The 11,514-nt window shown below is 27.5% G+C and overlaps 3 protein-coding genes across 3 annotated transcripts in view; 2 read left to right on the forward strand and 1 right to left on the reverse strand.

The window, feature by feature from the left end:
* Positions 1-4,505, forward strand: part of LOC102678278 (zinc finger protein 420-like) — a 6,316-nt gene extending 1,811 nt beyond the window's left edge. Inside the window, exon 2 of the mRNA XM_006608552.2 lies at positions 1-4,505. Coding sequence (XP_006608615.1) covers positions 46-2,640 — 2,595 coding nt within the window. The 5' untranslated portion in view covers positions 1-45 and the 3' untranslated portion in view covers positions 2,641-4,505.
* Positions 1-11,514, forward strand: part of LOC102677546 (tektin-3-like) — a 23,423-nt gene that overhangs the window by 3,985 nt on the left and 7,924 nt on the right. The gene's annotated exons all lie outside the window — the stretch shown is intronic.
* Positions 6,039-11,514, reverse strand: part of LOC102678012 (lysosomal alpha-glucosidase-like) — a 6,026-nt gene continuing 550 nt past the window's right edge. The window contains exons 2-17 of the mRNA XM_006608551.2: positions 10,876-11,217; positions 10,314-10,792; positions 9,445-9,619; positions 9,244-9,334; positions 8,995-9,163; positions 8,824-8,893; positions 8,612-8,716; positions 8,280-8,537; positions 7,997-8,199; positions 7,813-7,920; positions 7,553-7,730; positions 7,299-7,447; positions 7,140-7,224; positions 6,745-7,015; positions 6,469-6,668; positions 6,039-6,315 (exon numbers count right to left, since the gene is read on the reverse strand). Of these exons, the coding sequence (XP_006608614.1) occupies positions 6,217-6,315; positions 6,469-6,668; positions 6,745-7,015; positions 7,140-7,224; positions 7,299-7,447; positions 7,553-7,730; positions 7,813-7,920; positions 7,997-8,199; positions 8,280-8,537; positions 8,612-8,716; positions 8,824-8,893; positions 8,995-9,163; positions 9,244-9,334; positions 9,445-9,619; positions 10,314-10,792; positions 10,876-11,187 (2,952 nt within the window). The 5' untranslated portion in view covers positions 11,188-11,217 and the 3' untranslated portion in view covers positions 6,039-6,216. The remainder of the gene's footprint in view (positions 6,316-6,468; positions 6,669-6,744; positions 7,016-7,139; positions 7,225-7,298; positions 7,448-7,552; positions 7,731-7,812; positions 7,921-7,996; positions 8,200-8,279; positions 8,538-8,611; positions 8,717-8,823; positions 8,894-8,994; positions 9,164-9,243; positions 9,335-9,444; positions 9,620-10,313; positions 10,793-10,875; positions 11,218-11,514) is intronic.

The raw sequence follows: 11,514 nt of genomic DNA on the forward strand, positions 1-11,514 counted from the left end.
AAATTGCGAATATTTGGGTAGTAAGATAAAAAAAATATAAGTTAAATGGCTACGCTTGATATGCAGCAAGATATTTTAAATCAAGTAACTGGAAGCGAACAACAACAACAACAACAAGAGGAAATTCAACTGACAGAATTATTACCGGTGAAACAATCACGAATCAGAGAGAATGAAATTTTTAAAGATACAGATACGAATGTTGATACGACCGATGCTTTAAAGATACTTCGAAGTTTTACCATCGTCGATAATTGTTGCAACGATGATGAACATAAGCTTTGCTCGGCCAATTTATCTTTTTGTAGAAAAATCGATCAATATGAGCGAGAAAAATTACAAGACAATTGCAAACAATTGCTTGAAAGTAATCTGCAAAAGAAGATTTGCGAATATGATAAAAAAAATGTAATTGATAAGACCGAAATTGGAAAAGAAAAAGAAAAATGTAACGTCCAAAGGTTTGAGAATGAATCAAGTATAGGAAAAAGAAAATGCAAGCAAATCGATAAAAAATCGATAATTGGAGATGTAATAAAATCCACAAAGAAAAGAGCAATTATCGATGCAATAAAAAGTAATAAAAAACAAAAAAGTGAAGAAAATGGCAACGCAAGGTCAAGGAATCGGTTAAAATTACGAGAAAATTCATATCTCGAAAATGGAAAAGGGATTAACGAACAAATAGAATCAACGACTTATTTAGATCTTGACAAGAATAATCATTTAAATGATGAGATTTACGTTTTTCGTCGTGAATTGATAGACGAAGAACAGGAATTCAACACAAACTCGAAAAACATAGAGGGAACGTACAAAAATGCGAATTATACAAATACTACCGATGGAATATTATTCGATCGAGTAGCAATTTCTAGCGAAATAGCAGATAAAAATAATATCGATGAAGCTGCCAAACAACTTATCGCCGTTACTATTGAAGAAAATTGCATATTTAATGAAAAAGTAACGAATTCGAAAATATTGCTCGAGAATTCATCGAAAGAAACAAAGTTAAACTTATATACAACAACGATGAATTATCTTGTAGACAGTGAAAACAATAATACGATGGAATCAAGTCGATTCAAAGTCGGAGAAGCTCATACGAATCCATCGTATGGATCAGATATCTCTAAGAACATAGTCGTTATCGAATCGTCATCATCGTCGTCGTCGTCGTTGTCGTCGTCGTCATTGTCATCTTCATCATCATTATCATCGTCATTGTTGTCGTCGTCACTCTCATATTCAAAAAAAAAGAATATGAATGATAACGAGGATGGACGAGACGAGGACGAAAAGATTGATATCAAAACTAAAGAAGAGAATCAGCAAAAAAAATATTGTTGCGTAGTTTGCGAGGCGCGATTTAAAGGTAGCGGAGGTCTTCGTAATCATTATAAAATCGTACATGGAGCGGGACCTATCTTTAAATGTGACGAATGTGGCAAAGAATTCCCTTTGAAAGAAAGATTGAAACTACACGTTAGAACACATACCGGATTCAAGCCATATAAATGTCCAGAATGCGACAAAAGTTTTGCCAGAGGAGGACAATTGGTACAGCATCGGCGTACTCACAGTCAAGTGAAACCGTACCGTTGCGGTTTATGTTCTGGCACGTTTACCTGTGCCGCGAATTTGGCATTGCACGTAAAACGACACAATGGTCAAAAAGATCATAAATGTGAGATTTGTGGTCGCGCGTTCGTTCGCCGAGACGCGCTCAAAAAACATCTCGAATGCCTTCATAGAGATGTAAAATCTTTTCTCTGCGTGATATGTAACAAAACTTTCAAGGGCCACCTACCTCAACACATGAGAACGCATGCGCGCGATCGGCCACATGGTTGCGCTACGTGTGGTCAAAGATTCGCTCAAAAATCTCAATTGACCGTCCATCAAAGAACACACTCAGGACAAAGACCATTCAGATGTTTGGTTTGTTGGCAGGCGTTTGCACATTCAACGGCTCTTAAACTTCATACAAGAAGACATACCGGTGAAAGGCCGTTTAAATGTGCCGAATGTAACGCCGGTTTCACACAACTACCCCACTGGAAAAAACATATGAAATGCATTCACGGTCGAAATGAACCATACGCTTGCAAAAAGTGTAAGAGTTTCTTTAGAATCAAAAACGATTTGGAATGTCACGAGAAAACCTGTCATCCTGAATCTAAAAGTGAACACGACGTTTCGAATAATCGAATGGACTCCATAACGGCAACGATAATACCGACAACATCAGTTTCGATGACCTTACAATCGACAACATCGTCCCTACTTTCCAATGAAATAATCACCGACAAATCTTCCTCCCCTCCCTCCAAATATAAAATAATGTCTGTCGAGAGGATGAGATTGTTGCTCGCTGTACTTCTTAAGAGGATTAGCAAACAAGAAAGATTGGACGAATTAGGGTTTGGAAAACGATTAATCGACGAGGTTCTTTATGATTCTTTGTTATCCGCTGGCAAAGATCCGGTTGTGAGTAACGGTCTTTCGGAACTCGAAACTCTCACCAAGAATCTCGAGATATTTCTCAAGTGGACCGTACCCAAAGAACATTGGGAACATTTTCGCAAGTTGAATAAAACACCCGAAGATATCCTGGAAACACTTACCGCTACTTAAATAAAACTTCTAGTTATTTCAATCATTTAATCATATATGGCTAACGCTACTAAATATTTACCAAAGATTAGAAGATACAGATATACTTTAAACTTCTTGAAAATTATTTCATCCTAAATCGAGGCTTTTTAAATCAAAGACTGCTCCCTCTTTTTACATGGATAATTTTTCTATAACTTTATACGTTTGATGCACCATTCGCGACTACGTGAATAAAAACAATTAGAGATGAACGAGTAAAAAAAGATTTGAACATACGTGCGGAACAAGAATATTCGTTAGCACGTGTGCATCGTCAATCAACATATTATTTAGTAATAATAATCATTCGTATTATGTATTATATTATCTACCAAAAGTGTTAATTTATTAAAATTATTTCGATACATATAAATAATTTCGTTTAATATAAAATAAGTATTTGCTAGTCCAAAGTGCAAACGCAATATTCGTAATAACAATCGAATAACTCGTTGATCATTTTGTGCGTGCACCGTTTTACAATTCATTTTGTACTGGGAAAAAATAAAATATGCGATTGACTGATATACATTTTAACGATATTAAAACTTATTATTAGTTATGTTACATATATATTGTAAAAGTAATAACGAGTTACACGTAAAATGGTAGATAGATTGAACGAATATTTTGTTCCCATCATTTCTATGTGATAAGTTAATTATGCATCGAGTGCCATATTGTTTGTACAAAAAGTTCGTACAAACAATTTAAAAAATAATAAAAACACATTTAGAGTTTTAAACTTCTACGCAAAGTATAAAGCGACAATATACACTGCGAAATTTTCATTATGAGAGAACGAAAAAGAACGAATGAGCGAGCGAGCGAGAGAGAAAGAGAGATATTTACGTGATTTTTATATTATAATATTTTAAGTATAGATATATATATAATATTTTACGAGTTCGTTCGCTTCATTATATAGATATTTAAGTATATCTTTTATAGATATTTTTAATAACCAACTGGCTACATTCAGGGTGCCATGCGTCATTTATTTCTTGCCCTGTTATTTTATTAATAATTATCTTACTTGTTGTTATTTAAACAAATTTGTTGCTCGCTTTTCGTAATTTCTAAACGAATGTATGATAATGTAATGAATGTTACGATGATAAAGTTAAATATTATCTATGATAAACAACTAATCAAAATTAGATTCGTGTGGCAATAGATTAAAAATGCAGTTTTTGCATTTATATTCGTCATAACGAAAAACATATTTTTTTAAAAGAAAACTGAATGAAAACAAAAAAAAAAAAAAAAAAAAAAAAAAAAAAAAAAAGAAAAAAGAGGGAAGGAAAAAAGGAAGGGAAAAAAGGTGAAAGAGAAAAAAAATATGTTTGAATATATATGAGTATTTCAATACAAGTTTTTAGATGATTTCTTACTTAATTTAAAGAGGCTAAATATCAACTAGGCTATTGTACACGTTGTTTGTTGCAATATATTCTTTTAATTAGACATAAGCATTCTATATTTATACGTACATTGTTGTGTGTAAATTGTTGGACAAGTATAACACACAAGTTGAATGCATAATTTTATTGATTTTTGTTTATTTGTGATATTTTTTTCTTGCCATTTTTTTCATTTTCGTTCTCATTTATTTATTTGCTTTCGAATTATTTTTGAACTTAAATTATACGTTAAATAAATTGATCTCTTTGGATAAAAAAAAGTTTCGAAAAGTTCTAAAAATTTCGGAGATTCTCGTAAAATTCTTCGTATAAAAATCATGTAAAAAAATAAAAATTTTCATTTACATATGAAAAATACGCGTGGTGCTACATGAAATTTTGTTGTGTTCGTGGCTCTGTTAATAAACAGGATCTTTAATATTTAAAAATTTTATTGTCGTCATTTTTTTTCACATTGTATGATTCTCGTTAGTATATATTTTTTCGTTTTAATGCATAGATTGTGCAAATTAACACGACGAAATATTTAATAAATATGCCTGTACGCTTAGCAAATACGACACTTTTTAGGTAGACATAAATAAATGTGAACAGACAATAATAAATCAAAGTTTCAAATTAATAATTTAGAAAAACAAAAAAAAAAAATATATATATATATATAAACAATTATAAAATATATTATATTCCGTATATTCTGTAATGCATTAATATATATTTAATAGTGTGTTGTGTAATTTTCAATTCGTTAAAATATGTTTTTAATTATAATAGAACATTTAATGATTCCGATAAAATCTTATTTCGTATATAATACAAATATTTCAAACATTTTGTAATATTATAATATTGTTCCAAAATAGGTATATCGCTCAAAATCGATTTGTTACTTATAAATCAGATATTATTCTTTATCTCGAATAAAAGAGCGGAGAAAAATTTAAGATATTGACAAATCATAAAGACCGATCAGCAATAATATTATTCTTTAGAAAAGAATAGAATGATATGTCATCTCACTCTGGCGCTAAACGATTCATACACTAACATACAGAACATACAAAAATTTATAGGAATCCGTATTTTTACGGATTTCTCATTCGTTTTCGGATTTTCTACTATGAACAAAGAAATGAGACAATATGCTTCTTTCGGAACAATATTGTACATATACACACATACATATACACACGTATCATTCTAATATCATAATTACTTGTTTCATAAGAAAAAGTTGTTTTCGTTAAAGTCAAATTTATTTTAAACGATGAAACGAGCTGATAAAAAAAAGTAAAAAAATGTAATAATTCTCTGATGAATGATGATCGAAATATTCCTTGGGAAGAAAAAAAATTTCAAGAAATCATCCGTTATAGCTTTTATAAGAATTCAAGCAACTCTATGTTAAGTATGGTTGGTGTGAGATATAATGACAGGGACGATTATGTCAGTGTCTCTTTGAAATTTATTCAAAGATCAAAATCTACTTTTTTGTCTGCTGTAGAAATGCAAATAAAGGTCGTAGAGACCTCTGAATATAGATCGAGGTCAAAAGAATGCCCGCATGTTTATAGATACGTATGTAGAATTCAAGTAAAGATTTCTGTGTTTCAACAATGGTGCTGTTTTGTTAAATGCTTGAATTTCTTTATTCAATACGTTCCACGAAATGCCAAAGTGATTATTTTGATTTGCCAATGTTACGTGATAACAGCGATTATCTGTATTGTTATTATTTTTACTGTTATTAGTTCCGATTATGATTAAATTGAAATTAAAATTATATATTTTTTTTTTTTATGTTAATGTGTTCAGATATAGATTATTTTAAAAGATTTCATTTTATAATTATTCTTTTTCGTTATAGTGCCATAAACTATATATTGTTTGTAAAGTGTATCCTATTTTATTGTATAATAATACAATTATTCGAATAAAATTAAAAAAATTTTCTTTTTTCTTTATTCAAGAAAATATTTATTTTAACAAGAGTAAAAAATATATTTACATATTAGATTAATACCATAAAAAGTAATATCGTATATATATATACATATATATATATATAAATATAAAAACAACAATCTTATATGTATGAACAAACGAATATATATTTTACACAATATTATTATTATTTATTGTTGTTATCATCTAATTCAAAATCATCATATTTCCAAGAAAGCGAAAAATTTTGTCTCAAATCCACTCGTAAATTATTTATATTTAAGCACTGAAAAATTAATATTTTTAGGTTTAGATAAAAAAAAAAAAAGAAATTAAAAATAAAAAATAAGTATTAAAATAAATATTATTCGATACTCTTATTTAATTTGAATACGACCTTTCTTCCTTTTTTTTTATCATTTTAAATATTAAAACTTACATTTTCCTTCTTGATATATTCGAATCGTATTTCGCGATCGTTTAAAAAAACTTTGGAAATATTAGATGTTATTCCCCATATTTGTATTTTATCTAAAATAATTTTCTCATTGAAATAACTTTTCGTTGCTTTGAAATTGGATAAAGTATTATTCTCAATATTGAAAAATGTCCATACAAATTGTCTCTTCTCGAACGAATCTACGAATTTTTGTATACATTGAAAGAAAATTATTAGAATTATTACAACTAATTATTACATTGTTATAATGCATACCTAAACTATCACCATCATCCCAATATAATTCTCCTTTTGCTTTTTTTACATTATCCAACGTAATCAATAATTCAAAATTATTTCTTCTGCTAGCCGTTGTAGTATCGGCTGCTTTTTGTGCTGGCAAAATAGATCCTCCGCGAATCATCAATGGTATGACATCGAGTGGTGCATTCAATGTATAATATTTGCCCAGTGCGAAAAGAGAATCTTTTGTATAAAAATTATACCATAATCCACGTGGTAAATAAGCAATTACTTCTGTCTTGTTCTATAACAGAGAATATATGATGTCTTGATCATCAATAATGTAACAGCCAAATCATTTTTTTTTTTTGTATAATATATGAATAAATCAAATCATTTAACAAAATTTTACATAAATATTAGCTTACTTCTTCTAAAACTGGGATTATCATCAAAGAATTGCCCCACAGATATTGAGCATCGATATCATATGTAATCGAATCGTTAGGAAATCTGAACAAAAAATGTTAATATTACAAACATTTTCATTTAGCAATCATTTAGTATCATATATGATTTATATTTACTCGAAAAATAATGGTCTCGCTACAGTTTCTCCAAATTTATGTGCCCGAAAAAATAACGTATACAAATACGGTAACAACCAATAACGTATCGTAAGAGCACGTTTGGATGATTTTATTACCAAATCGCCCATAGCAACTGGATCTTGTTCCTGATATGGGCAAAATATATTAGACTACACTAGAAATATTGTAACGAAAAAATAATTCAATTATATTTATTCATTATACAATTATGAATATTCATAAATACGAACAATCGTATCATCTGAATTATGATTACGAGAAAAAGGATAAAATGCACCAAGTTGCATCCAACGATTGCATAAACTTGTTGTAGTATTTCCATTGAATCCACAAATATCAGCACCAACCATTGGTATTTGATAAAAGTTCATTAACAAAATTGCTGGAATGCTCATTCTTAAATCATGCCTAATGATTAATTTATTACGTGAAGTACGAATAATATTTATCAAATATGTATTTATAAATAAAATGCTTCAATATGAATTACCACGAGGAATAAACGTCTCCTGTCCAATGACCAGCATAGTAACCATGTCCCACCCAGGTTGAACGTGATATTATAAATGGTCTTTTTCGTCTAATATTGATTAATGCACTATGTACATAATCTTTTGTAATTACATTCTTCTTTTTAATTTTCAAATTTCTTTTATGTTTACGAATCTACTTACTAATTAGTTGCTATCGCTTGACTTGTACCATAAATATTGTGAAGATCGTAATGAGAGCCCAAATAATGTTTAGCATTCATGCACAATGTTTTCGTTGATAGAATATTGCCAATAACACGCGGTATATATTTAGGATAATCCAATTTATTTTGTGAACATCCATATTTATGTCCATTATAAAAATTAGAAGGCTCGTTCATGTCCTAGCAATAATAGAAAATAATACATAAAAATATTAAAAAAAACATTATTTTCTTTTACTATCAAAAGATAAAAAACATACTATCCAAGCACCATCATATGCAAAATTATTGTGCATATCGTTCATCATATGAAAATAATAATTTTGCGCTTTGGGATTTGTAAAATCAGGCCACACAGTAGAGACTAGATTCCAAACTTTGCCAACAAATGGTTGATCAGCTTTTTCATCTTTTATAAATATATCTTCTTTCAAACCTTCATCGTACGGCAAATAAGTTCCGTTCTTTTCAGAACCAGATATTCCTGCATCGATCAACGGAATATAATGCATTCCTCTCTACAAAATGTAAAACGTATATTATACATTATATATACATATTTTTTAGCAATCTATACAATTGTAAATCATACTGAATGTATTTCATTAACAAATTGTGGTAAATCCTTAAACCTGTCTGAATTATACGTAAAATCGTTATTCTTATCCATGTAATCTAAATCGTTCCATTGAGTATCCTAAAAGTGATAAAAATCGATCAAAATGATTAAACTTACCTTATTTGCCTTATATACACTTATTATTATTATTAAATCTAAATTGATAAATATATTAAAGACATTACAAATGGAATTCCTGCTGCTATAGTTCTATTCCATACTTCTTTTGTCTTTTCTAAACTTCCATATCCGTATCTATCATATAATTATACAAATATTATGTATAAATATTTTATCACATATATACAAATAAGAAATATAAATTCATATTTTTTGCAATAAGATAAAATTTATACCTGCATAAATGAAAACCAAGGGACCAATAAGGGGGCAAAAATGGTTTACCTACTATCTCAGAATATTGTTTTATAACATCTGTTGGAGTTGGACCCAAAAAAAAATATATATCAAAAATACCGCCAATAGTTCGAAAGGTAATAGCAGGTGATGGTTGTAATATCACATCTAAAAATATCGAACACTATAATATACTAGATTCGATACGTATTGAAAAAAAAAAAAATTTCAATTTTGAACATCATTACCCATAGCATTACTATTAAGAAATAGAACTCCATGAGAATTTCCCGAATTTTCAATTATTAAATAAAAGGGATGCGATCCGTATAAATTTGCCTAAATTTAAACAGTTTATCTTTACAATTTTATATATACATACATTAAAAAAAGATAAATAGAAATAATATATAATTTGAAACAATTTTTTCAATCTACATTCAACCTACATTTTCGATCGGTGGTTGATCTTTATTAAATAATGTAAAAGATTGCCAATTAGTATTTAATTTCAATTTTGTTTCATGTTCCCCAATACCATAAATATTATGACTTGGCAAAAGACCGCTTATTTGTAAAAATTGGTCAGCAAATATAAAACCTCCGATATTAATAGAATCAAATCTGAAACAAATATGAAGAAAATACCCTTATAATACAGGTAATATATTCATAAACAAAATTTTCGGATATCTTTTGACCAATTTTAAAACAAACAATACAAACAAACTTTTATATAATAAAAGTTGATATGCAAAAATATTGATTGAAATTTTTGATTATTGAAATATTGAATTATTCAAATTTAGTTATTATTATTTATTAAATTCTAGACTAAATGAAGCGATATAAAAAATAAAGAGAAATGATCTCAAAGGACCGAATTCAATTCAATTTCTTATTTATAAAAATCATTTAACGAAAATTTTTAAAAGCGAGATATTTAAATTCACTTATTTTAGTATTTACAATTGATTATTCGGAACTTTTATATAATATAATATTTAAAAATATATGTATATATATATATATATTGTTAAAAAAGAAAATTTTTTAATATTTTTTTATTACATAAATATAAAATTTATACAATTTATTACCTGTACTTAAAATTCAATTTTTCTAAATAACAAATTAAATGAATTTCATATTCAATAATATTAATAATAAACTTAATAAATAAATCTTAACCAATATATTTGCATATTAATTCTTATGTTTTTTTGTTTTAATTTCAAATCGATCCTGCAAAGATCACTTATAAAATTTGCAAAAATTTCAAAATTAAAAATTTAAATATCGTTGAAATGTTACTCACATTATTGTATCATCTGAAGTTCTGTATACTTTAAAACCAGGTTTAACGTTATCAACATTTAATTTGTATTTTGCATAACTATTTTTTTGAATAAATGGTTTAGAATCCGATCTGAGAGGCCATGGTGGTTCATAACGTTTCTTAAAAGCATCATATATTTTTATACGTAAAATAGAATTATCTACAGTGCTCGTTTCTACCTTAACAAGTGGTATATCATTTTCATAGAACGATCTTTTTATTTGTTTGAGAAATCCAGAAAAATTATTTCCATCTAAAGTATAATTTTCATATTTATATATGCTCCAATTGCTCGGATAATAACAATATGGGACATTTAGAGAGGCTTCTTTTATGATTGGAATTTGTTCTTCGAAAGAATTCCAACAACAACCTCTACTCGCACAAGATAATTCCGATGCTCCATCTTCGGGATGACAATCAAAACGTAATGTAATTGGAATATTGCTGCATTGTTCCTAATAAATGAAAGTTTTTTCAATAAATGAAAATCGACATAAAAATATTACAGATATATATGCAACTATTACGATTAACTTACTTGTACAATTTTAGAAAACTGAGATATTTTATTATCAATATCATGTTTGAAATTTGTATTTTCAGATAATATTGTAGAAACATTGATCGATTTATAATTCATATTCCCTTTTTGTAAAGTTTCATTAATAATTATATTTATTTCATATTTCTTTATAGTAATGCATCCACTTTGTTTTATAGAAACTATTATAAAACCAAATAGAATAAGAAATACAATCAATTTCAGAAAATAATATGTCGATATATATCTACAATATCTATTTAAAACCATATTTCTTCTTAGAAATTGTTGTGTATCTTTTACATCCATTTATCCGTTAATTTAATAAATTCGAAGATTCTGTAAAAAAATATTATTATATATATATAATATATAATATTCACTAAACAACTCGAGTGTTTTGATTTTCTTTTTAATTAAATAATTTATATTTAGTAAACTTAATTAATATATTATAAAATATTTATTAATCAAGTAACAACAAATATATAATAAGAAAGATTTTCTTGACAGTTAATTAAATATATATGAATAAAATATTATAAAATAATAATTAAAAATAAAAATAAAATCTATTATAAAATAATATAACCTCAAGTATAAATATAACCAAATGTAAAATCTTTAATTTTGTCA

This window comes from Apis dorsata, unplaced genomic scaffold (genome assembly GCF_000469605.1).
Source record: "Apis dorsata unplaced genomic scaffold, Apis dorsata 1.3 scaffold_39, whole genome shotgun sequence".
Classification (NCBI taxonomy): Eukaryota; Metazoa; Arthropoda; class Insecta; order Hymenoptera; family Apidae; genus Apis; species Apis dorsata.